The sequence below is a fragment of the Catharus ustulatus genome, chromosome 22 (genome assembly GCF_009819885.2).
Source record: "Catharus ustulatus isolate bCatUst1 chromosome 22, bCatUst1.pri.v2, whole genome shotgun sequence".
Lineage (NCBI taxonomy): Eukaryota > Metazoa > Chordata > Aves > Passeriformes > Turdidae > Catharus > Catharus ustulatus.
Genome location: NC_046242.1, coordinates 4,428,019 through 4,454,273, shown reverse-complemented (window position 1 = coordinate 4,454,273; position 26,255 = coordinate 4,428,019). Strand labels below are relative to the sequence as shown.

The 26,255-nt window shown below is 48.7% G+C and overlaps 1 protein-coding gene across 2 annotated transcripts; it reads left to right on the top strand.

Annotated features, from left to right (window-relative positions):
• The first annotated feature begins 55 nt into the window (after positions 1–55).
• Positions 56–26,255, top strand: SUPT6H (SPT6 homolog, histone chaperone and transcription elongation factor). Of its 2 annotated transcripts, none has more exons than XM_033078050.2 (37): positions 56–245; positions 5,308–5,439; positions 5,889–6,041; positions 6,187–6,257; positions 6,769–6,964; positions 7,640–7,724; positions 8,141–8,414; positions 9,528–9,629; positions 9,846–9,959; positions 10,156–10,245; positions 10,701–10,843; positions 11,070–11,221; positions 11,696–11,794; positions 11,957–12,086; positions 12,179–12,329; positions 12,681–12,835; positions 13,330–13,525; positions 13,732–13,871; positions 13,950–14,067; positions 14,163–14,239; positions 14,368–14,503; positions 14,907–15,044; positions 15,349–15,516; positions 16,199–16,326; positions 17,300–17,507; positions 17,941–18,088; positions 18,334–18,476; positions 19,220–19,360; positions 20,408–20,603; positions 20,736–20,974; positions 21,213–21,326; positions 21,439–21,563; positions 22,025–22,137; positions 22,526–22,603; positions 22,692–22,858; positions 24,001–24,176; positions 24,328–26,255. In XM_033078050.2, the coding sequence occupies exons 2-37, from the start codon at positions 5,331–5,333 to the stop codon at positions 24,512–24,514; spliced, it is 5,160 nt and encodes a 1,719-aa protein (XP_032933941.1). In that variant the 5' UTR covers positions 56–245; positions 5,308–5,330; the 3' UTR covers positions 24,515–26,255. The 2 variants fall into 2 exon arrangements, with proteins under 2 accessions (XP_032933941.1, XP_032933942.1); XM_033078051.2 differs by lacking the exon at positions 56–245 and adding an exon at positions 1,380–1,496.

Below are 26,255 nucleotides of genomic sequence, written 5' to 3'. Positions count from 1 at the left end.
CTCCGCCCGCCGGGAGGTCGCCGCTCGCCCGCTCCGCCCCCCGCGCTCGCCGCCGCCGCCGCCTCCATTTTCCTTCGGCCCCTCGGGTTAGGCCGCGCCGGGCCCGGCGGGGCGGCGGTGGCGGGGAACGAGGGTCTCTTATCGGGAGAAGGGCGAACCCGCGTTGGTCCCGGCCTGGGCGTCACGGCCGGCCTGGCGCCGCGGCGGCTGCGAGTCCCGGTGAAGGCGGCGGGGACGCTCCTGAGGTTGGTGTCGGGCTGCGCCGCGGGCCCCGGTGCGGGGGTGAAGCCGCCCCGGGGGTGGCCGGGGTGGGGCTGGCGGCAGCTGGAGCCTCCCGGGGCGGCGGGCAGGGCCCGGAGGGGGCGAGGCGGTGGCCGGGGTCGAGGGCGGCTCCGCCGGGCCGGGAGGTGCCGCAGCCCCCGCCCTTGCTGCGGCGGGGCCGGGGCTGCGGGGGAGCGCTGGCGCGGTGGGGAGAGCCGCGGGTGTGGGGCGGTGGCTGGAGAGCATCGGGGTGGTTTTCTTGGAGGGAGGGAAAGGGTCTGACCTTCGTTTCTCAGTACGCTGGTGGTCCTGGACCGTCCTGCTCTGTAGGTGTGGTTCCTGGGTCTCTGCTCTGCGGGTGTGATTCCCAGATATCGCTTTAGCCTTTCCTAACTTCTGGCGAGGTGTTCCCTGAAAAGCCAAGGGCCTGGGGAAGCCCTTTTGGGTTTAATAAATGACTGAAAGATGGCAAGCGATTGGTGCTCATAGGTGAGCGAGGTTATTGTGGAGTTTCAGAGTCACGTCTGCTGCTCTTTTTTTTTTTTTTTCCTGAATACGACGACGTGGAGAAGGAAGGTTTCTCCTAAATTATTTAGGATAGCTGAACTGTGGGGAGTTGCAGAGACCAGGTAACACCGGGTGGGAGTGCTAGTGTGGTAAATGAGATGTGGCAGAAGGTGTAAGGAAGGTAACACACGCCACAAAATTGGCTCTGGATCAGCTCTTGTTAATCAGGAAAGAGCAGTAGGTGTCTTAACAATTCTTTCTTTTAAAACAGCTTTAACACCCCGTTGTAGGCTAAGAAGGATATTTTGAAATTAAAGAAGGAGAGAATGAAATAGAAAACATTGTTACGCTGCTGAGTAAATGTTTGTCAGTTTGTGTCCTGGCAGTTCTGGTTAGACCATCCCAAAAAGGGGACGCTGGAAAGGGCAGGAGCAGAGCAGGTTTTTGAGCAAGCAAAGTCTTCATGTCCTCACCTTAGGGGAGAAGCTTGCTGACAGGAGATATGATCCAGGTGCATGAAGTCATGGGCAGGTCAGAGAAAGCGAGGAGGGAGCATCAGTTTTCTGTTTCTGACCGGAAATTATGATGCAACAGGGCTAAAATAAACAGGTGGAAGAGCTTTTTCACACAACGTGCTATTAAATGTGTCACCCTGCCACAGGACGTGCTGCCACCTGATAGCATCGGGGGCGGTGGGACCAGCAGGAGCATCAAAACCAACAAAGCAGGTATGGGAAGTTCCTGAGCTGTGGTGGCTGCCTGGACTTTCCCCGTCGCTGGTCCCCAGTCATCACTTCCCTCTGTGTTCCTCCCACAGAGCAGGGTGGGAGTGTCAGGTTTAGATGCAGACTTCAGAAATCTGTGAAACAGCTGTAAAAACTAAATATAAAATGATATATTGCTGATGTCAGGGCTGGCAGGCCCCAGTAACCATCAGAAGTCCATGTGGATACCAAGAAATGCCTGTGAGGAAGAGCTCAGCGTTGAGGTGCCCGTGAGGGTGATTTCTCATGGTGTGAGTGCCTTGCAGTGCTTCACAGGGGTGTTTCTGTTAGCCTCATAAGCTTCAAATTAAAAGATGCCAAGATGATTTTGTTTGAATTCTGTGGTGGGGGACAGCCTGAAGATCGTTGCTTAGTTATTAGTATTAAATCCACACATTCCAGCTCAACCATGGCTTGCTTTTTTTGTTTGTTTGTTTTAAGAAAACTGGTATTGATTTCACTAAGAGCTTGAGGGGGTGAAAGGATGGTGTTATCTTTGCAGTTCATTTGGGTTTTTCCTGGTCAGACATTTGTTGTCTGGGACTCCTGTGGATGTACTTGGACTGTGTTAAAATTAATTTCATGAGCATTTAATTGACAAAATTAATAGATTTGGCTTCCTTAGGCTCTGCATTATGGGTCAGGTTCCCCAGCTCTCTTAACTCTCACAGAGCTTTCTGAATCCTCTGCAGTCTGACCCTTTGAAATGTGACCATGAGAACTGAGCAAGATGTTCAGTGGTGGCTTTGGCAGTGTGGTTCCCTGGATCTGTGTGATCCTAAAAGGGACTGTCAGTTCAATCATGAAGTGGCAGAGGTTAAAACCATCACTGCCCAAGCCCTCTCTCCCCCCCAAAAAAACCCCACAAAACAAATGTTAATGTGTGATTGATGTAGTTCCTTCCACAAAAGATAGGGAGAAGTCAAGGACTGTCTTTGCTGCACCCATGCTGTCCTAAAGCCAGGATGAGCACCTGGCTTTGTTGGTTGTGTATTCATATTATTCACATTGCTATCCTGAGGTTGATTGCTGAATAATAAATGTATCTTGCTCTGAGAGCACTGCTTGGTTATTCTCTGAACACCACTGAGGTCTCCTGCCTTAGGTGGCATCACTGTAGCTGGGGGAATGTCAGATGTTTCTGCTTTCTCTCACCCCACACCTGCTCAGATGAAGCTCTTGAGGGAGTTTTCTATTCCCCATGTTCTGAGTAGCCAGCAGATATCTGTCTGTGTGGATGATTTCTGAAGTCCTCAGGTTCTCACAAAGCAGCCCTTGTTCCGAAGGCCCTGCCTCACCTCACAGAGTGTGTGGCCCATGTCCATCTTGGGCCTGACCTGATCAGAACTCAGTGGTCCCTGTTAAAAAGGAGCTTGTGGACTCTGGATCAGTGCCACTGTGCCCTTGAGCTGAGCAAAGTGCAGACACTCCTGATCAAAACAGCTGGGCTGACCCAGCACTCCTTGGTCCAGAGTCTTTAAACCCTCCTCAGGTCTCTCCCTGTGTGACCACACCAAGTTCTGCCTCTGCACCTCTCCCCACTTCCCTGGCTTTTGTTTTAAATTAAGGCCTCCCTGGCACAGAGGGTGGGAGAGGCACCTTTAATCTATATCTGGTTTAACTTCTTGCTTCTGCTTTCCATGCTGAGTGACATCCCTGCTGTCCTGAGGTGAATTTTGCTGGAGCTGAAAGCACCCGAGTTTGTGGGTGTTTGGCTTGTGTGGAACCTGCTTGGCCGGATCATTAAATAAGATGGTTTTCTCAAGTCCTATTTGTTCCCTGTGTGCAAACAAATTGGAATTGACACGGACTGAAATTGCCAGGAAATTTTAGAGCAAGTGATGAGGAAGAAAGTTGGAATCATGAGCTAAATACTTCAGTGGCAGAAAATGATGAAATTGGATGTGGTGCTTTGATGAGGTGGGTTGTATTGATCATGGGCAGGAGATAAGTAAGGTTATTAGACTTGGGAATGCTCCAGGAAAAGCCACTCAGCCTACAGGTTTGTGTGTGTTAATACACCCTGGTGAATACCTGGAGCAGGAGGGTTGGTGAGAAAGTGTGAAGTTGACAGAATATTCATACACAGGTAAACATAATCCCTGTTTCTCTATTATGTGTAGTCACAGAATTCATCAGTGGCATTGCATCAGGAGCACACATTTAACTGGCATCAGTGCTGCCCTCTGAGGCATTATTTCTGAGAGGAATACTTAAATACAAGTGTTTGGCTTCTAAAATGTCACGTCCTGTGTGGATGCAGAGCAGCAGCCTTGGCTTGCTGTTGTCTGGGGCATCCTGCATAGAATTTGGCCACAGCCACATATTCTGCAGCCAAGGGGTGTGAGCTGCTCTCCACTCGTGTCTGAAATCTTGCAGAGGTCTTTCCCTCATCTTTGTTGTGGCTTTTCTTTAATGAGATACGGATGACACGTTTCTTGGGAGCTGCTCATATTTTAAGACTTAAAAGATCATCCAAGATCAGCTCTTAGCTGAGCACTAAGTCCCTGTTTTTCTTCAAGTTGTTATGTTTGTGCAGCAGATGTGTGGATCTCAGGCTAGAACAAGAAATCCTGCACATGAGAAGTGTCATGGCAAAGCCTTGATCAGGTTGTCCTGTATGGGACTGATTTCCTTAGTGGGTTGTTTGCAGTGGGGAAATGATTATGGGAATATTTTGAAGTGTGTTTGTTTAGGTATCATTCCCTAATATGGAATTCTTTTCTCATCTTATTTTTTTTTTCCTCTGTTGTTTTTGTATGTTTGTGCATTGAATTACATCAGATGTAATTTAACATGGAGGTTTTGGCTTTAGATCTGACACCTCTGAGCTGCTTTTTATTCTGCTCCTTCCCAAAGGCCTGTACTTCTTCCTGGGCTGGCATTTTCACCCTCACAACCATTTGAGAGGTTGATTTGGCTTTCCTCATAGCTGACTTGTGTAAGGTTCAGTTGTTTTGATGTATGTAAAAAGGAGGTAAAAAAAAAACGTCCTTTGAAAATTTAAAAAATATCAGTGAGTTTGTAGCCACCAGAAGTGGAAGGCTCAGAGAGACAGAACTTGGCAAACACTTTCCTTTGTGCCAAGCTCGATTTATGTTGTTTCCAGAAACCCCAGTTGGGAGAAGCATCAAACAAAAGGTTCTGGATATAGAAAATACACTGGGTTTGTAGTTTTCTTGTTGCTTCCTCAACTCTGGATGGGTGCCCATGGCATGGAACATCCTGGCTGTGGCTCTGGGCAGCCACAAACCCCCTGCCCCACCCCAGGACCCCCAGACCTCTCTGCACTTTGCTCTGTGGGCTCTGCAGAGTCTCCCTTGCAGCGATCACAGCTCAGTCAAGGCCCTTTTCAGGGTCACCCTGGCTTCGTTGACTGAGTGAGGATTAATCATATTAAGGTCCTAATGAGCTGGGCTGTGTGCCTGACACCGTGCAGCATCAGTGGGAGCCTTCCCAGCGCGTGGGAGGGTGTGGATGGGCTGCAGGCTCCGGCTGTGTGCGCGTTCCAGCCGGGGGTGTTGCTGTGACAGCTCCTGCCCTCCTTACCCAGACACGGGCTGGCAGGAGCTGGCAGCTCCTGGCTGCTGCCTTCTCCTGCCTAATCTCTGGTGACAGGGATGTCCAGGCAAGGTGGACACTGGGTAATTCAGGGCCTCTGTAGCTAGTTTTGAAGCCCTTCTTGCTTTAGCTGCCTTCTCTCCAAGACCTGAGGGGGAAAACACTCGTGTTCTGCTTGCTCAGCTGATGCCAGGGATGTTTCTTCTTTCCCCAGCTGCTGTGTGAGAGGCTGCAGCCATGTCTGACTTTGTGGAGAGCGAAGCAGAGGAGTCAGAGGAGGAGTACAACCAGGATGGGGAGGTTGTACCCAGAGTAACCAAGAAGTTTGTAGAGGAAGATGAGGATGGTGAGTTGACTGTGTTCATTGCTGTTCTATTCTGCATCCTGTGGCTTTGCAGATGGAGCAATAGCTGTGCTATAATAGCAGGGCCATCTGTAGTCAATAATCTCAGCTGTTTGAGTGCTTCCCTTCCTCCAAGTGCTCCAAGTGTTTTTTATAATTGGCAATAAAAAATACGCTGCTTCAACCCCATGGGACTTGCAGTCACACACTTTGATAGTAAATGGTAAAAGCAGAGGAATTCTCCCAGTGTGACCACTCCACCTGTTCCCTCTGCAGAGGGAGCATGAGACAAGAAGTGGGGATCTGGCAAGAGCAGCTGGCTGGGTTCTGTGTCAGTAAAAGTGTTCAGTTAAAACTCTGTGTGGATGGTGTGAAGGAAGATGCTGCCTGCTCAGAGCCAGATCTCAGTGGATAACCAATAAGTGTCTAACATGTGCTGTTCTCCATCCCAGATGAGGAAGAGGAGGAGCTGAACCTCGATGATCAGGATGAGCAGGGGAACCTGAAAGGATTCATTAATGATGATGATGATGAAGAAGAGGAGGAGGAAGGCAGTGACTCTGGAGACTCTGAGGATGATGTTGGCCACAAAAAGAGAAAGCGCAGTAAGTTTTGAGACATGGTGTAATGCTGGCAGAGAGCACCCTTTGCCCTGGTCTTCATGAACTGGGTAATCTGTACCCTTTTGGGCTTAGTGTATTCCCAGATTAGGAAAGAGAAACTCTAACTTAGCTCTGCTGTTTTCTTTAGCTTTTGATGACCGCCTGGAGGATGATGACTTTGACCTCATTGAGGAAAACTTGGGCGTTAAAGTCAAAAGGGTGAGTTGTGTTCCCATGCTGCTGTTAATGGTGTGGTGAGCACAGAGGAGGGTGGGCTCCAGCCTGGCATGAGCAGACAATGCCTCCCATCAGGTCCTGCTCTCTGGAAAAGGGAGAGCTGAGTGCTTGAAGGAAGCAGGATCTCTTCCAGCTCAAGCAGCTGGGACCTGGCTTCACAGAGTTTGCAAAACACTTTTTTTTTGTTCCTAAAGTCTGCTGTGCTTCTCCCTTTCCACCTCTTCAGGACAGTCTCATCTTCCATAACTCAAGGTCAGCACAGGCTGTTGTGGGCTCTAAAGCTCTTTCTGTAACATTTAGAGTCACATGAACCAGGCCAGCACTGGTGGGGAGAGCATGCAAGTGACACAGGCACAACTCCTGAGGGGATGGCCCTTCTCCCCTGTGTGCCTGTGCTGTGCTGGGCTCCATCCTGCTCCCTCCTAGGTGCCTGCAGAGGAAGTGCAGTTCTGAGCCAGGGATTGTGAGCGCTAACAAGGAATTGTCTTTGCAGCAAAAATTCAGGCGTGTGCGAAAAATGTCTGATGATGAGGATGATGAAGCAGAAGATTATGGAAAGGAAGAACATGAGAAGGAAGCCATTGCTGAAGAAATCTTTCAGGATGGTGAAGGCGAGGAAGGAGGGGAGGCTGTGGAAGCTCCTGTTGCTCCACAGGAAGAGGAAGAGGAGGAGGAGGAAGATGAATCTGGTGAGTGTGGGTGATCAATTACATCCAACGTTTGTCCTAGGATTAAAGCACAGGAACAAAGTTCAGACTTTCTCTGAACAAGAAGTATCCAAAAGGCTGTGACCCTGTCATGGTGAAGCTCCTGTTGGTTTGATTAGTACAATCCTTAGAATTAAATGTTTCTGGGTGACAGATTTTGATTGTCTGTCTGAGCCACTTTGTCCAGGAGCACGTTATGTATGCTGAGGTCTTGAACACCTCCCCTAAGCTGCCTCAAAAATGAAAATGCTTCAGAGGAAGACACTCAAGGCACTGTTTAGTACCTCATAGCACAGTGCATGCCTGCCCTACTCCTTTTCAGCATCAGCCTCTCACTGCTGCTACCTTACCACAAAAGTTTAAAGAGTTCTTTCTGCTGTCCAAAGCAGCCAGGCCTTTCCTGACTCTATTTTCAGTGCACTGAGCTACAACTCAAATAGCTTTGCCTGGAAGTTTGTCTGGAAGTTTGTTCCAGCTTGTTACTGTGGTTCAGGCTCTTGGACTGTGTGAGATTGCTGTAGGAGATGCTGTGGGGAGCTGGGCAGACTGACAGCCAGCAGCAGCCTAGGTCTGTGCTGGAGGCTCACAGTTGCTTTGTCAGAGGTAGCAGTTCTGTATTCGAATTCCCTGACCACTGAATTGTTTCTCAATGTCCAGACATTGATGACTTCATTGTGGATGATGATGGACAACCTCTGAAGAAGCCAAAATGGAGAAAGAAGCTTCCAGGATACACAGATGCGTAAGTATTGATTGGCAGTTGGCCTGGAGCCTTGAAAATAGTGCTCAACTTATTTGGATCTTGCGACTGCAGAGTGATTCAGCTTGTGGTTGAATACTGCTGGTCTTTTTCCCAGAAGAAACCTGATAAATTTAGACACAGAGCTTTTAGTGTGTGATTTCTGAAATGTGGGACTCCTTCCTTTTTTTTCTTTTTTTTTTTTTTTTTTCCCGCTGGATTTTTTTAAAGGGATACCAAAACCAGACCCTTAGGAGGAGTATTTAGCAGTAAAGCTCAGAGTTTGTACCTGTCCATTATTTTTTTAGCCTGGGTGGAAAACTAAAGCTTAGGCAGTGCCCCTGACCTCCTCTGTGTAGCTGTAAAGATGTTCTGTGGACTGCACTGTGGGGCTGAACAATTTTTTTCCTGCTTTCCAGTGCTTTACAGGAAGCCCAGGAAATCTTTGGTGTGGACTTTGACTACGATGAGTTTGAGAAGTACAATGAGTACGATGAGGAGATGGAGGAGGAGTACGAGTACGAGGATGAGGAGACCGAAGGCGAGACCCGCGTGCGGCCCAAGAAGACGACCAAGAAACGCGTCAGTCGCCGCAGCATCTTCGAGATGTACGAGCCCAGCGAGCTGGAGAGCAGCCACCTCACAGACCAGGACAACGAGATCCGCATGACAGACATGCCTGAGAGGTTCCAGGTGAGGCAAGGGGCTGCAGCTCTGCAGGCAGAAAGCATTTTGGCTCCCGGGACTGGGTCCTGCAGGCTGGCAAGCTGCTGGATGGATTTTGGAATATATTTTCCCTCTTTGACGACCTCACCTGTCAAATGTGCAGGCTAAGACTGCATTCAGACACATCAGTGACATGAGAGTGGTTGTAGTGAATCTGAGTTTAACTTCCCTGTGGCCACTGGGTGCCAGTGTTGCACTGCTGAAGTGCAGGGTTTGGGCTTGGCTGAGATGGCTTTGTGCTGGATGATGTTAGGAATCCCTTGAGCTGGACATATGGAAGGCAAGATGCAGTGCCACAGATGACATGGAAAGGTTTCTAGCTTACCTGTATGCCAGTCAACACATAACTACTGTATCTGATTTCACTCAAGGTAATAAGACTACACTACTCTCAACACAAAGTGCTGTTTGTGCTGTGTGGAGTCCTTCTGGTGTCTCATATTTTTGTTTCAATTTTACATTATATTCAGATTTTCACTGGAAAATCCATCTCCCTTTAGTGTATGTTAGTGTAATTCTGTGCAGAGGTTTATTACCCTTCTCTGTGAAATGGGATGTGTGAAACTGCCAGTTTACCCAAGGATGCTTTTTCCCGGAAGGAAATGCTGTCTGTGGTGTCTTCTGGTTATAGGTGACCAGTTCACACATATTGTCATCTTCGTGGGTGTCAGTGGTGATTAGAGCAGCACCTCTGAAAGAGAAGTGGCTGAGACTGAGTGCCCAGAGAGACTTTGGAGCTGCTGCTTTATCTTTTGTTACTCTGTGGCTGCAGCAACAAAAGTGGTAGCAAGGCACAGATAGAAACTGCAGAAAATTTGGAAGTCTGGTGGGAAGTGGAGATATCCTCACTTGATTTTCACAGCAGATTTTGCACCATCATAGGCCTTTCCACAGGATTGTAGCTAGTGTAAAACTGATGCAATTACCTGTGTGCTCAGAAGGTGCAGACAATCCATGGCACCCCATAGCTGGGGGTCTCCAGAGGTAACCTGCAGCTCTAAATAATGATTTCCAGGCTACTTGGAAACATGGCAACATGGTGTTGCACATGCCTCTGCTCATAATATTGTCTCTTCCCAGCTGAGATCCATCCCAGTGAAGAGTGCTGAAGATGATGAGCTGGAGGAAGAAGCTGACTGGATTTATAGGAATGCATTTGCAACGCCCACCATCTCCTTGCAGGTAAAGGACTGTGCCTGGGAATTGTTCCAGGGATCTGCTGATAGGAGTGTAGTGTCCAGTACCACCTTTATTTCTGGTTTTGAGCAGGTCCATGAAACAGAGCAAAAATAGCACAGAAAAGCTGAAAGAACCACAGTTTCTTAGGCTTAAACTGTGGCTGCTCTTTTAGGGTATCAACTAGGCACAGACTGAACACATTGTGTTTCTCCTTTTCAGGAAACTTCTGACTACCTAGACCGTGGACAAACCAGCAGCTTCAGCCGCAAGGGGCCCAGCACCATCCAGAAGATTAAAGAAGCCCTGAATTTCATGAGAAATCAGCATTTTGAGGTAATTTGCAACTTTTCTTCATTACCAAGGTCTCTCTCCTTTTCCTGACAGGATTATGTGGTTTATTCTTTGGTGGAGTAGGAGCTGCCCCATGAGTTTGTTGTCCCGCATGGAACAAGAGCTGTGTCTGGGCTCCTGGCTGCCAGGAACAGCCCAGTCCCCTGCACAGGAGTGATGAGTCTCATTTCTGACCCAGGTCCCGTTCATCGCCTTCTACAGAAAGGAGTATGTGGAGCCAGAGCTGCACATCAACGACCTGTGGAGGGTCTGGCAGTGGGATGAGAAGGTGAGGAATATTTTCATTGCTGGTTGTCCTATCAATATTTATCCTCCTATGTAGCCTGATACTTTCAGCAGTTTGTTTTGGCCGTGTTTGGGGTTTTTACCCCAGTCTTTTTGCATTTTTACTGTCATATGATGGTAAAGGGATATCTGACAAAATAAGACTCTAAAATATCCTTCCCTGAGTTCGTTCTGTGTAGTAACATTTCCTGCCAGCAGTGCAGGTTGCTTCTCTACTATCAGATCCAAACCTGGATTTTTTTTTTTCTGTTAATATAATACATCCCTGAGATGAGACCTGCCACATGTCACATTTGGCTTTGGCTATGGATGAAGATTCTAATGATCATTTTTATATGACAAATATCCCAAAATCTTGGAAGTCCCTGTTTGGGAAGGGAGAAGGCAGATCACACGCTGCAATAGGATGTTTCACTGCAATTCTTTTTCTTGTGTCAGTGGACCCAGCTGAAGATCCGCAAGCAGAACCTGACACGGCTGTTTGAGAAGATGCAGGCCTACCAGTATGAGCAAATCTCTGCTGACCCAGACAAGCCCTTGGCTGATGGAATAAGGGCCTTGGATACTACTGACATGGAGAGGTAGGGTGCCAGGACTTCAATATTCATTCCAAAATGACTTAAAATGTCCACTGACTTGCCCAAACAGCACAGGCGCTCTGGCCACTGCAGAGCACCTGCAAAGCCAATAATGAGAAATATTTAAAATTCTTTTGGGAGATAAATCCAAGGGCTCCTCTTCTGCCTGACCTGAGTCAGAGCAGGTTCCTTGAGTGTTCTGAGCATGACCTATGCTGGCTTTCTGTAGGCTGAAGGACGTGCAGTCCATGGACGAGCTGAAGGACGTGTACAATCACTTCCTGCTGTACTATGGGAGAGACATTCCCAAGATGCAGAATGCTGCCAAGGCCGCCCGCAAAAAGCAAAAGCGTATCCGGGAGGATGGTGAAGAGGAGGAAGGTTTGTCTCCCCACATTTGATACTTTTCTCCTTGTGGGCTGCTTGAAAATCCTGGTTTGAAAGAATAGGAAGAAAGTTTGGTGAAAAGCCTGTGTGTATGTACAGCATCTCTGCTGGTCATTCTATCTCAAGTTAGTTCCAGATCTTTCAGGCACTTTTGAAAATGTTTAAGGTTTGCCACACAAGGTGCTCTCTAATGGAATGTGAATGCCACCCCTTGTGGCACGGTTGGCATGTATGTTCTAATGTGCAACCCAGAGATACTCCTCTTAAAAACTGCAGGAGTGACACTGAAGATAGTATTTCCAGTGTCTTTTTCCAACTTGGAATAATTTTAAGGCCACTGTGACCTTTGAGATGCCTTTGTGGGATTTAGGGGCTCTGTTGCACAGTGTAGGTTGTGTTTAATCTCTTTATTGTGCTTCTGACACACTCCAGCTGTCTGGATGCCTCTCTAATGTATCCTTCCTACAGGTGAAGGGGAGGATGCAGAAGATGATGAGCAGAAGGGGCCTGAGCTGAAGCAGGCTTCCCGAAGGGATATGTACACCATCTGCCAGGCAGCTGGGCTGGGTAAGGCTCTGCTCTGTCCTGCTGAGCGTGCAGTGGCCTGGCCCACAGGCTCTGCAGGGTGCTTTGACTCACCTAGGGAAGGAAGACTGGTAGTTTTGCTAACTAGTAGCTACAATACCCTTGTCCTCATTGGTTTTTTTGGTTGTTTTTTTCTTTTACCAGATGGCTTGGCTAAGAAATTTGGTCTGACACCTGAGCAGTTTGGAGAGAATCTCCGAGACAGTTACCAGCGTCACGAGACAGAGCAGTTCCCTGCAGAGCCCCTGGAGCTGGCCAAGGATTACGTGTGTAGGTCAGTGTGGGGGGGGCTTTGTGTGGATGTAACACAAGTGAGATGGTCTGGGGACATTCTTCTAAGCCTTCACATTGCCTTCTTGCTTGTAGTCAGTTCCCAAGCCCGGAGGCAGTGCTGGAAGGAGCTCGGTACATGGTGGCTTTGCAGATCGCCAGGGAGCCCTTGGTCAGACAGGTCCTGAGACAGACTTTCCAAGAACGAGCTAAAATCAACATTACACCAACCAAAAAGGGGAAGAAGGTAAGGAAGGGAGCTCTGAGTCTGTGGGTCAGTTCAGGGAAGGATCTAAATAACATACAGATGCTTGTATTCCCATGTCAGTGGCAACTCTGAATAAACCTGTGAGCAGCACTGAGCTGGGCTCAGCATGCTGCATTTTGAGTCTCAGCATTTTACCAGATAAGATGTTGCCTTCAATAATTGAAACAGTCTCTGGGAAGCAATTCTACTATGTCCTGCTGGGGAAGGAAATGCAGACTGACATAGGGCTGAGGGAGTATTGAATAAAAACCATTGTCTGCTGTGGCATACGGAAGGATCTTTCTTCATGAATGCCCTGTGTGCGTGCTGACTGTCTCTCCCCTTTCCCAGGATATTGATGAGGCCCACTATGCCTATTCCTTTAAATACATGAAGAACAAGCCTGTGAAGGAGCTGAGAGATGACCAGTTCCTGAAAATGAGCCTGGCAGAGGATGAAGGACTGCTCACCATAGATATCAGCATTGACATGAAAGGAGTGGAGGGGTGAGTTCCCACTGGCTGTGCCATCCCTGACTTGGCAGAGCTCATTCATGCAGTGCTCTTAGAGCACTTTTGTAACCCAGACTACTACTGAAAGTCATGACCTGGTAGTTTCCTGCACTTCAAAGTCAAGCAGCCTCTCCAGGGTCTTACTTTTTTCATCATCTAGTTGGGAACTTTTAGCAGACATCTGTCTTACTCACTTGAAAGCAGACTCTGATATCCCACTTGGGATTTTTGTGGAAGATGATGCTTGTTTCCCAACCAACTTAGTCCCTTCCCTGCACATCTGAGTGGCCACACTGTGCAGTATGGGTGTGCTGGAGTGGCTGTGATCTGTCTACAGCATCACTTCAACAGCTAAAGCAGCACTTGATGGGAGAATTGGCTCTTCCCTAATTTTTCCAAGCAGCTACCTGATCTGAGGTGTGCAGGAACCTGCCAGTGATGCTGTGCATGCAGGTGCCTGGAGCCTTTCTGTATCTCCTTTCTTGCAGTTATGGCAGTGACCAGACATACTTTGAGGAAATCAAGCAGTTCTATTACCGGGATGAGTTCAGTCACCAGGTGCAGGAGTGGAATCGGCAGCGCACCATGGCCATCGAGCGCTCCCTCAACCAGTTCCTCTACGTGCAGATGGCCAAAGAATTAAAAAACAAGCTCTTAGTGGAGGCCAAGGAATATGTCCTCAAGGTGAGATGAGGCACAGCTTTGAGGCAGAGCTGGGCTTGCAGACACTGGCAGCTCTGCAGTGTTCTGGGGATAATTACTGACAGTTCTTGGGGGGGAGGATGAGGCAGGGATTGAGTCTGGTTTAACTTTCCCTCCAGAGGAGGGTTATGCCATTGCCCCTGCAGTGGATTTTTTCACTCCTCTTTGTCTTTTCTCTGCTCTCCCAGGCTTGCAGCCGCAAACTGTACAACTGGCTGAAGGTTGCTGCATACAGGCCAGATCAGCAAGTGGAGGAAGACGATGATTTCATGGATGAAAACCAAGGGAAGGGGATCCGGGTGCTGGGCATTGCGTTTTCATCAGCCAGGTAGGAGGGAGGGAATGGTGTCTGGATGCATGTCCAGCTTTAGCAGTCCTCCATGTCTGAGTGATCTCTGTTTGACAGGGACCACCCCGTGTTTTGTGCCCTCGTGAATGGAGAGGGTGAGGTGACAGATTTCCTCCGATTGCCACACTTCACAAAGAGAAGGAATGCCTGGCGTGAGGAGGAGAGGGAAAAGAAGGTGAGCTTAGTGCAGCTGTCACTGAAATGATTGTAGATAGCTCAGAATAGAAACCCTCTAGCTTTTTCACTCTGATTTTCTACTTTCTTTTCCAGGCCCAGGATATTGAAACATTGAAAAAATTCCTCCTGAACAAGAAGCCTCATGTGGTGACAATTGCAGGCGAGAACAGGTCAGTCTTTGTGCTGCTTCCACTTCCCAGTCTCTTTGCAGTGCTTTCCTTGTGCCTGTCTGCATTTCACTGTTTCCAGGACTCAGCTCTGTGCTCTCCCCTCAATCCTCTTGGCTGTCTCTCCCTAGGGATGCCCAGATGCTGATGGAGGATGTAAAGAGAATTGTTCATGAGCTGGACCAAGGGCAGCAGCTGTCCTCGATTGGAGTGGAGCTGGTGGATAATGAACTGGCCATCCTCTACATGAACAGCAAGAAGTCTGAGGTGAACCTTCTGCTACTCCAGCTCTCCCTTAGTCTGTTGCTGATTCATGCTGTGTCATCCTCCATTTGTTGTGCTGGCCTTGCATCATCCTCTGTCTCATATGTTCCATCTGGACAGTCACATACTGATCTTTGGATCAAGGCAAAACATCTTAGGCTTCCCTGAAGAGATCAGCACCAGCAGATGCAGATGCACAAAGTAGATATTGATGTAGTTGGAAATGAGTGAGATTGTTCCATTACTAATTGCATAAGAGCTCCTGGGAGCCTTTCACCTCAGCTTTATTTGCCTTGAGCACCAAGTGCTTCCTTGCTGCAGTCCCTGTCTGATGTGTCTTTGCTGCCTGTAGTACAAAGTGTGAGAACACCACGAGGGTTTTCCCTGATTCAGTGTCCTGTTGCAGAATGAATTCCGGGATTACCCCCCTCTGCTGCGTCAGGCCGTGTCCCTCGCTCGCCGCATCCAGGACCCCCTCATAGAGTTTGCCCAGGTCTGCAGCTCTGATGAGGACATTCTCTGCCTGAAACTCCACCCTCTGCAGGTAAATTTTCCTTGGGCATGAAAGATCCTTCTCTGCAAGAGAAAGCTGCCTGTGAGGGTTTTGCTTTCAAAGAAAAGGTTTCCAAGTAAAACTTGTGCAAGTTCTGCTTGTTTTGTGCCATATTCATGCTACACAGCACCTTTCTTTTTTTTTTTTTTTTCTGCTTTCTCAGCCTTTAGGCTGTTCTCAGGGGTAACTCTGAGGTGCAACACAGCTCCTGGGAGCCAGTGTGTTGTGTTTGGCTCGTGGCAGAGGGTTGCACAGATCCATCTTTTCTGGGACTAACACCTCTTCTCTCTGCCAGGAGCACGTGGTGAAGGAGGAGCTGCTGAACGCGCTCTACTGCGAATTCATCAACCGTGTGAACGAGGTGGGGGTGGATGTGAACAGGGCCATTGCTCACCCCCACAGCCAGGCTTTGCTGCAGTATGTGTGTGGCCTGGGACCACGCAAAGGCACTCACCTGCTGAAGGTAAGGATGCTTCAGGGCCTGCCTGCAAAACCAGCACATCCCCAGCACTCTGTGAGTGCTCAGGAGGTGACTCAGGGTCCCGGGTGCCAAGTGCCGCTGACAGCTCTGTTGATGGGTGGTTTTACCTCGCCGTGCCTCGCCCCGAAGCTACTCGTGGACTTTGTGTCCTTGAGAGACCCAAACAGCTCAGCAGATCCATCAATCCCAGCCAGCTCCCAAACCCACAGGAATGGATGTGCTGTCAGAGCGTCAAGACACCTCCACAGTGTAGAAAACAGGAGGCAAAAAGCCAACGCTTCTCCTGAGAGTTGGAGCTGTGGTGATGTGGACTCATCATCTTTCACACAATGTTGAGACACTGGCAGGGAGCAACAACTTAAGAGTTGTGATGGGTGTGTGTCAGATGCTTTAAACACTGCACTGTGCACTGTGAATCCTCTGCTTTTTTCCCCAGAACAAAACAATTTGGGTTGGAAGGGACCTTAAAGATCATCTAATTCCAACCCCTGGCCATGTTCACAGGCATCTTCCACTAACGTGGGTTAGTCAGAGCCCCATCCAACCTGGCCTTGAATAATTCCAGGGATAGGAAGTCCACGACCTCTAAACACAACCTGTGTTTGAATATTAGTTTTTATACTCTTGCCTCTCTCAGGGTTTATATTCTTGCCTCTCTCTGCAGATCTTAAAACAAAACAACACCCGTCTGGAGAACAGGACCCAGCTGGTTACGATGTGTCACATGGGACCCAAAGTGTTCATCAATTGTGCTGGCTTCATCAAAATTGACACAGCATCACTGGGTGATAGGTGGGTATTGGGTTGTATTTGATGTCCTATGGGGTGTGGAGTCAGTGTGAGTGACAGACTGACCATCCCTGAGTCATTGTTCCCCAGAGTTTTTGTGTGACCCCTTTGACTTCAGCCAAGTTCAGTTATTGCTCGTTTTTAATCTGATTCTTACAGGCAGCTAAACTTGCACAGCAGCAGAATGAACTGCAGAAAATTAATTATACAGCTTGTTCTGGTGTGAAGGACTCTGTGGTCCAGAGGAACTAAACTAAAACCAATTGCTCCCTAAAATAGTTGTCATGCAGTCATCAGCAACCCATGGGCACTTCAGCTTAGCTTCTGCCAGGTCCTTCCAAGCTTGAGAAATAATTCAGCAATTTGGTTTCCTCTTAAATCAGTAGCAATACTGGGAAGTTTATAGAGCATTAAGTTACTGGTATTTTAAGAGGTATTTTGAGGACAGCTGTAACCTTGTTTCTTGACTGGCTGCTTTGCACAAATGGTGACTTACTAGAAACGTGCTTTCTCCAGGGTTTTTTTGCCCTTGTAAAGCAATGTGAGAAAGAACACCTGGCTGAATCCATACACTGAGTAATCCAACCCCACCAGATCCCTTGGTTCTTGCAGGATACAAATCCCAGAGATGCTGGGGGCAAAGTGTAGCCCATCCAAACAGCTCAGTGGCAGCACTGAGTGTGCCAACACTGTGTGAGGAGAGAAACTGCAGAGAGCTCTGTGCCCATAGAGCAGCTGTAGTATGCAGGGATCAAATCCACCCAGCATCTAAAATGCCTGGCCGTGTCTTTGGAGCTGCAGGCTGCAGTTTGCCAGGTCTTGCCTTGTCTCCTGTTGTTTTAGCAATGAATAATTCATAGTGTCCTTTTTGGAGTACTTTGTTCTGTGGAAGGCAGCAGTGGTGCTCAACAATGTGCTTGATCACAGAGCTGTGGAACAGCTCAGAGCCCTGATCTGAACACTGGTTTTGTTTCAGCACTGATTCCTACATTGAAGTCCTAGATGGCTCTAGGGTCCATCCTGAAACCTATGAATGGGCAAGGAAAATGGCAGTGGATGCCCTGGAATACGATGAGTCAGCTGAGGATGCAAATCCTGCAGGAGCTCTGGAGGAGATCCTGGAAAACCCTGAGCGCCTGAAAGACCTGGATCTTGATGCCTTTGCTGAAGAACTGGAAAGACAGGTGCATTGAGGGTTCCTGGTGCTGAGAAACAGAGGGGAAGCTCTGCTGCCCAGCTGAGATTCTCATGTTTTATAGCTTTATCCTTTTTAGGAGCTGGGCATTAGCTGTGCTGTCGTAAAATGTGTAAACAGCCATGATGAGCAGTCAGTGTCTGATAATGGCATGTAGTAAATGCTTGCAGGAAGTACACTTGGGGCAGGGGACAGTAATTAGACCATTTAAGCTCTTCTCCCTGAATTTTTTTCTAAATATGTTTGTCCTTTTGACCTCAACATCCTGTGACCAAGTTCCACCATTTGTTGTACCTGCTGCATTTCGTTTTTTAAAATTTGCTGTTTCATAAGTTGCTTGAGTTCTTCCAAAACTTACACTGTTTTCCCTACTGATGTTCTTCCTGCTGCTCATGCCTTTATAACCTCTGAATCCCACACAGGGCTATGGTGACAAGCACATCACTTTGTATGACATTCGAGCCGAGCTAAGCTGCAGATACAAGGACCTGAGAACCCCGTACCGTTCTCCCAACACAGAGGAGGTCTTCAATATGCTGACCAAAGAAACACCAGAGACATTTTACATAGGTACATCCCTGTTCACATCCCTGCTTTCTGTCCTCCTAAGTTGACAGAGGATGTGTGAAGGTGGGGCAGAGGGATCTGAGTGAGTGTGGTGCTGAGACGGTGCTGTGGTGGAGTGTGAAGCAGCTTTTCAAGTATTTGGGTGGCCTCCTAACACTTTCATGCATGAATAACAACCTTGGATGGGAGGGAACTGCCCAACTCTGCAGTTTTTCATTATTTCCTTCCCCTCTTCCGTCACCCCACAGGTAAAATGATCATCTGCAATGTGACTGGGATTGCCCACAGGCGCCCACAGGGAGAGAGCTATGACCAGGCGATACGGAATGATGAAACTGGCCTTTGGCAGTGCCCTTTCTGCCAGCAGGACAACTTCCCAGAGCTCAGTGAGGTGGGGCTGCTTCTGTGACAGGCCTGCCTTTGTCAGGAGCCTGCTGACAGCAGGAGTGTTGTGTAGGGTTCTTGGGAGACAAGGTATCAGAGCCAAGATTGAGTCCACAGTGCCCCAGGATCCCAACCTGATGTGGCCTTTGGCTGTAAATAGAATCTGTTGTACTCCTGACTAATTGCTTCAGTATAGATTTGACAAGTCTTTTATGGCTACATTATGGCTTTTAGAGTGAAATGGACCTGGGGCTAAGCTGACCAGTTCTTTGGAGATACATAAAATGTTCTTGTTTGTGGTCTGGGATTGTATATTATGCAGAGAAATTGCCTGTGACACAGAACAGAAGGCTCTGCTACCTTCTCAATTTCAAGAACTTATCTGGACCACCTGCTGCTTAATGCAGCTGTACTTTAGGTCCCTTCTAAACACTGTGAATTCCAGCCTGGGTAATCCCTGATTCTAAACCCCTATAGTGTTCATTAGAGACCAGCCCTGGCTACAGGCTGGTGCTCAGAGTCTAAAAATGTCCTGACCTTCCTGGTTGCAATGTCCCATAAGCTGAGCAGAACTGGAGGAGAAAGATTGCATTACTGGGTAGCATTTTTTGAGGTCTTCTGTCCCCTGGCCTTCCACAAGTCTCTGTTGGCTGTACCACTTTGCTGACACAGCTTTTGGACTTGAATATAAACTGCTGGGGCTGTTTTGTTTCCATGTTGAACAGTTTTTTTACTTTTGCCTTGCTCAAGGTTTGGAACCATTTTGACAGTGGTTCCTGCCCAGGTCAAGCCATTGGAGTGAAGACACGTCTGGATAATGGTGTTGCTGGCTTCATCCCAACAAAATTTCTTAGTGACAAGGTTGTCAAGAGGCCAGAAGAAAGGGTGAAGGTATGAAAGCTGTGGATTTTCACACTCCCAGTGAGAGCTGGAAGAACCAATACCAAAGACTCAGAGTTTGGTTAAGAACAATGTTCTTAAATTACTTTTCCAACCTTATTTTCATGTGAGGACTTTAAATCAGCAGGAAGTTCAGGTTCTGGTTAGTGTCCTTGTCCCACAGTGCAAATCTCCCTTGGCAGCTGGTGGGACCCTGTTAATCAGTTAACACGTTGTGCTGCAGGAGGATTTATTGTCGTCTGGGTTTAGGAGACCAGAAGGCATTCTAATGCAGAGCTGCCCTTTGTTTCTGGCTTTCTAAAGAGTTCACAGAACTGCTTTTGGACAGGCAAGGGTCGTTTTCCCTCTTACAGTTTTTTCTTCCCTCTCCGTCAATTTGTAAAGGTCATCAAAGTTACTTGTCCTGCTCAGGACAGGGATTGGGGTTCTGAAAGAAATGGAAGAACACCTTTTTATCACATAATAAAATAGTGGTTTAACAATTTTGCTGTCTTTTGGGGTCCCCAACAGTCCATGCAGGTGATGGATAATCCTGTAAGCTCAGAGGTCTCAGCATTTCTTTAAAGAGTTATTAATTAACTGCATCATGGTTAACTGAACTAAGACATTGCAGTTTTTGTGGGGGGATTTTCTGCCTCACATTTTGTTAGAGCAGTCCTTTGGGTGTCTGCTTCTGAACACACTTAACTGCTTTCTTGCACATCTTGAAGGCCAGTTATGCTACTCCCATTGTAAAAGATATTTTAAATAGAAAAGGTGATGGTTCTCACCCTCCAGACATTCAGTTTTCCATGTGGTGTGGGTAATAGATGTGCTGGAGAACTGCCCATTTTTCCCTTAATCTCTTTTGATTCTGTTCATTTTTGGGATCAATTCATGTCAAAAGATCACTTTTGAAGGCTGTATCAGTCTGAAGTAGCTGAGGTGATTTGTACCTGCTCAGTGCCAGCAGGATCCCACATGGATTGTTCTGTAGCACAGGGATTCTGGTGTATCTGCCAAACCTGCTGCTCACCTTGGCCTGCACCTCCTCTGCAGGTGGGAATGACCGTCCACTGCCGCATCATGAAGATTGACATTGAGAAATTCAGTGCAGACCTGACCTGCAGGACCTCAGACCTGATGGACAAGAACAATGAGTGGAAACTGCCCAAAGACACCTACTACGACTTTGACTCTGAGGCAGCAGATCACAAACAGGAAGAAGACATGAAAAGGAAGCAGCAGAGGACAAGTGAGTTCTCTTAATTTCTCTCTTCTTGTAATTCCAGCCTTCCCAGGCTGCTTCAGGACAATCAGCACAATTAGATACAGTTGCATTAAAGCAGTTTCTCTTGGAAGGCTGACCATTCCCTTTGTTCCCCAGCGTACATCAAGAGGGTAATTGCTCACCCATCATTCCACAACATCAGCTTCAAGCAAGCAGAGAAGATGATGGAGACCATGGACCAAGGAGATGTGATTATTCGGCCAAGCAGCAAAGGGGAGAATCATCTGACTGTCACCTGGAAGGTCAACGATGGCATTTACCAGCACGTGGATGTCCGAGAAGAGGGCAAGGAGAATGCCTTCAGCCTGGGCTCCATGCTCTGGATTAACACAGAGGTAAAGCCCTGCAGAGCATGCCTGGGAAGGGGAAGGACTTATTTTACAGATGTACCCAGCCCTTCTGTCCTTGCAGTTGCTTCTGTCCTTGTAGCTGCTTTCACATTCTTGGAGAGTAACTTCCAATACATTCTCTGGATCCTCAAATAATACTTGTCTTTTTTTTCCTCAAGGCTTGCTGTGCAGAGTGTATGACCAAATGCACCCTAAATACCTCTTTAAATGTGTTTGTTCAAAGGAGTTTGAAGACCTGGATGAAATTGTTGCTCGTTATGTCCAGCCAATGGCTTCTTTTGCCAGAGACCTGTTGAACCACAAATACTATCAGGACTGCAATGGTGGAGACAAGAAGGTGAGACAATCCCAGGATATGGTAACTTCTTAGGAAGATATCCATGGGCTCTGTGTGCTGCTGAAAATGTGGGCTCCCCTGGAGCATTTATCTTCTTTCTCTCTCTAATTAGAAGCTGGAAGAGCTCCTGATAAAGACCAAGAAAGAGAAGCCAACATTTATTCCATACTTTATTAGTGCCTGTAAAGATCTACCTGGTAAATTCCTCTTGGGATATCAGCCTCGAGGCAAACCAAGGTAAGTGAGAGGCAAGCCCAGCACCTGCACTGAGTACTGCCAGTACCAAACCTCAGCTGACTGCTGCCAGTTTTTCTTCTGGCTCTGTGAGAATCCCTGTAAATCACGCCTCCTCTTTGCCAGGATTTGGCCTCCAGACAGTGGAGGACTTAATTCTAACAGTAAATCTCACCCAGGAAACTCCCATGTTTCTTAACCATCTGCCTGCCACGACCAGCAGTGCTGTGGGTGTTGTGGGAGTGTAGGCAGGAAATGATGGATTTTTCATGGAAAGGCAGGGTAGTTTGAAGCAGCTGTGATTTAACTTTATTGAAGATAAAGTGTCTTGGGTGGATCTATCTGTTTATTATCAGTACAGCCACTGCCTGTGGTTTTAGCCCATGCCTGTTGTGAGTGTGACCTGTCAGTGAGAGACTGGAACAGCCTGTGATGATGTCTCATGGTGTCCCTGCTCCTCCCAGGATAGAGTATGTGACAGTGACACCAGAGGGATTCCGCTACCGGGGCCAAGTCTTCCCTACTGTGAATGGACTTTTCCGATGGTTTAAGGATCACTATCAGGACCCTGTTCCAGGTGAGCAGCCTAAAACTTCAGTGTGTCAGCTCTTTGTTTATCACACAATATCAGGGACAGTTATTAAAGGACAGTTCTGACTTTTTTGTCCCAAAAATGTGTCCTAGGATTTTTCTATGTGTGGGAAGTTTCCAAGCAATGCTTGAAATGTTTGGTTCTATGGGCTGACCCACTGAGATTAATCTTTCATCAAGTGGGCTGTGCAGCAGTGTTTGGAACAGTCCCTCCTTTGTCTCCCCCACCATACAATCCAGCACATATCATTCTCTGGTAGCAAACCATCATGTTGGAACAACTGTTGACTCCATTTTTTTCAAATCCTGATTTTCAGACCAGTGGCTTCTCTTCCAGGAGAATTAATCTCCCTCTTGGCTGGTATTTTCCACAGGTATCACCCCCAGCAGTAGCAGTCGGACCAGGACTCCAGCCTCCATTAATGCCACCCCAGCTAACATCAACCTGGCAGGTCAGTGCAGGCCATTCCTGCTTGGAATTGGGATGTGAGCTGCCCCTCCAGGCTCCACTTTCCCTAACGCAGTGTGTCTCCCTTGCAGACCTGACACGTGCAGTGAATGCTCTACCACAGAACATGACCTCCCAGATGTTCAGTGCCATCGCTGCTGTGACAGGCCAGGGACAGAACCCAAATGCCACCCCAGCACAGTGGGGCTCCAGCCAGTATGGCTACGGAGGCAGCGGAGGCGGCAGCAGCGCGTACCACGTAGGTGTCACTTAAATTTCTGCTGGCTTCTCCTTGCTACCAAAAACCACTGGGAGCTAAGGAACCCCTCATTACTTGGGGTCTCCAAGTCTTAGTTTTATCCCCGTGGTGCTGCACAGGCTGGATTCTTGAACCAGGTTTCCTTTTGCCTCGTGACTGGAGAAATGAGGTGCATAACACAGCCCTGCTCCGGCAGGGAGTTGGAGCAAGGAGCGAACTGGTCTGGCCCCCCCCCAAAGAATGTGGCAGGGTGGAGAGGGGGGATCCAGCAGTGAGGGCACACAACCTTCTGATTGTGCCCCTGAATTGGCAACGTGAGCTGCCAGTGGAGGAGATTAGCTGGGAAGGTATGCGCTGAGTTTGCAGGGCTTTTCAGCTCAGCGCTAATCTCCGAGCTGCACCGGCGGGGAACACCTCAGCCTGACCCAACACCCAGGGGCTCTGCAGGGAGTAACATGGAATTGGACAGTTTTGGCTCATGCTGCCTTTCTTCATGTATGCCTGCAAGCTGTAGCTGACACTGAGGCAAATTCCAGCTACAGGAGGACTGAGGAGCCTGGGTACAAAAACACACCCAGCTATTGCACCCAGAGAAGAGATGCTGCAAGACAAGGCTTGCAGGGAGGAGTGATCCTCCTTTAGAGCACCTTGGGAGGCTTTCAGGAAGTTTGGCACAGTAAATGCTGAGCTGAGGATAGGCAGGGACTGTGGATAACCTGATGTATTAATCATCAAGACATCTGAAGAAAAGGGAGGTGAACACCGGGAGGCAAAGGCACTAAGCTCTTCACGGGACAAGCAGCCAGGTGGCTTGGGATGTGGGAGGGAGCCATCCTGGGAGCTGCTGCACCTTCTCTGCAGCCTGCAGGGGAAGAATTTATCTGTTCTTCGTGCCCACTGTGGGATCTCATTGCTGCTGGTTGCCCCAAGTGTCTCTTGTGCCACTTGGCTCCAGCATCTCCCCTTGGGCTGAGCAAGGAGAGCAGGCTGTGCTGGCCCAGCTCTCAGGGGAGCAAATGTGCTGTGCTCAGCAGGGCTGGGGGCATGCAGAGTGAGGATGGGTACCCTCCTGAGCAAGTGCAGAGCCCCCCCAGCCTAGCAGGGTCCACCCTCTGTCCCCTGACAGCCTCTGCTCTCCACAGGTCTTCACGACTCCAGCCCAGCAGCCGGTGGCCACCCCTCTGATGACCCCCAGCTACTCCTACACTACTCCCAGCCAGCCCATCACCACACCCCAGTACCAGCTCCAGGCCAACACCACACCCCAGTCCTCCCAGTCACAGCCATCATCCAGCTCCAGGCAGAGGCAGCAGCCAAAGTGAGTAGCTCTGGGTGCTCATATCCATGTCCTGTCTCCATTGCTTTTCTTGGTTTTTGTGGAAGCAGCATGATGGGGTTACCTCCCCCATGGGGAGGGAGGGCAGGGAGGTTTTCCTGTCACATCTCACGTTGTCCCCTTGTCCTTGCAGGACCAACAGCCACGCTGCCATCGACTGGGGCAAGATGGCCGAGCAGTGGCTGCAGGAGAAGGAGGCGGAGCGGAGGAAACAGAAGCAGAGGTTGACCCCTCGCCCCTCTCCCAGCCCCATGATCGAGAGCACGCCCATGTCCATCGCCGGGGACGCCACGCCTCTCCTGGATGAGATGGATCGATAGGACCTGACACCCGACACCTCCGCTCTCTTCTCCAGGAAAGGGGGAAGGAGAGGGAACAATAGGAAGCGACTTCCCTTAGACACATAACTCCTGTTTTGTACGTCGTGGGATGGTGGGAAATGACTCTTGGTGATGTGCACCTGAGCGAGAGAATAGACTTGGCAGGGCTGGTTTAAAATATATACTATATATAAAAAAATATATCGTAGAAAGGAACACTGCATCGGCCTCTGCGTTCTAGGCTCCGGTTTTGAGGCACCTTGGAAACTTAGCAAAGAAAACCTGAATGAGGTCAAAGAAGCCTGTCCTTGTACATGCACAGCACTCTGCTTTCACCCCAAAGACTGGGAAGCAAACGGAGCTGAAAGTGCATTGCCCTGGAGTGAGCTGTTTCCTTTGGATTCTCCCAAACCCTGACTGTCACCTCCCCTCGTCCCGAGACCACAAAGCAAAGTCGTGGGGGTTGTGACAAACGAACCAGAGTTCTCACAAAGTTCCTGTTGTTGTTTGCTCCATGTTTTCATGCGTGACAGGCTCGGCAGAGCCTGTGCCAACCCCAGCTGTGTCTGCAGGGGTTCAGCACAGCGGCTCGGGGTCTTGCTGGAGATGCAGCTGTTGTACCAAAGGCTTGCTCTCTCCTCTGGCTTCTTTTGGAACAATATTTATTTAGTTTTGACTATTTTTTTTTTTTTTAAATCAGACTGCGAAATAAAGCGCCAGCCTACGGCAGCTTCCCCGAGACAGACACGTGGGATAAAGCACCACGGAGCAGCCTGGAGTGCATGGCCTCCTCCTCTGTACCTGCTTCCCCTGCCCAGCTGTAACCAAGAGGGGTGAATAAATAGTGTTTTTACTGAATGCTAGCTCAGAGGTTTTCTGCCTGCACCCTGCCCTTCCCCTTAGGATTTGCTCAGAGCAGAGTTGCGTGGTGGAAGTCGATGCTCCTTCTTCCTTTGTTGCTTGGTGTTGCCCTCTGTGTGCTGGAAGTTTCGCAGAGAAACCGATTTCTGTTGTTAAAAAGGTTTTGTTAAGGCTGCACCACATGGAGACATCACACCGACATCGGGGGCACCTCCCGGTGGCTGTTGGATAGGGAGGGCACTGGGAAGGGGCGGATAAAGCGGATAACTTGTGTCAGAAGCAGCGCAGTGCAATGTTCCTGAGGGATTGCCAGCGATGGGAGAGACATTTCTGAGAGGGAAAGTTCCTGCTGCACACACTCTCCCCTCTCCTGCTTTGTTAGTAGGGATTTTCTATGGAAGCAGAGTCTTTGTTCCTTCCCAGTGCTCCTGGTCAGCCTCCTTTGCTAGGAAATGAGCAGGAACAGCAGATCTTAGGAAACAAAGATCTTCTTTGCATTTAAATGCTCCTGAAGAATGGCAGCGACCCGGGAGACAAAGCAAAGCTCTTTGCACAGAGAAATGCAGGTCCTGGCTTCAATGCCATCCCCTCTGCAGTGCTGAGGGGGGCTGACAGGGTCTTGTTCCTCCCAAAGCCACCCAGGCCAGTGGGGAGAACCGTGGGCTGGGGCTCACAGCTCCGAGGTTGCAGGTGGATGAACCTGGCGCTATTTTCTTATTTCATGAGACTGTACAATAGGAATTTGACTGGGAGCAGCTCCTAACTGGTTGGACCTGGAAGTTGGGGGGGGCTAGTCGTGTGTTGTTGCCTCCTTTTTGGCTGTCTTTGTTTTTAGTTCTCCCTTGCTGTCAATAAAAGTTCTACTTTTGGAAAGCTCGTC

What these genes read in the sequence shown, in the direction of transcription:
- SUPT6H (XM_033078050.2), top strand. Translation starts at nt 5,331, where the DNA reads ATGTCTGACTTTGTGGAGAGCGAAGCAGAGGAGTCAGAGGAGGAGTAC. An exon ending in GATACTACTGACATGGAGAG is followed by an intron (nt 10,844 to 11,069) that starts GTAGGGTGCCAG and finishes GGCTTTCTGTAG; the next exon opens with GCTGAAGGACGTGCAGTCCA. An exon ending in GCAATGGTGGAGACAAGAAG is followed by an intron (nt 21,327 to 21,438) that starts GTGAGACAATCC and finishes CTCTCTAATTAG; the next exon opens with AAGCTGGAAGAGCTCCTGAT.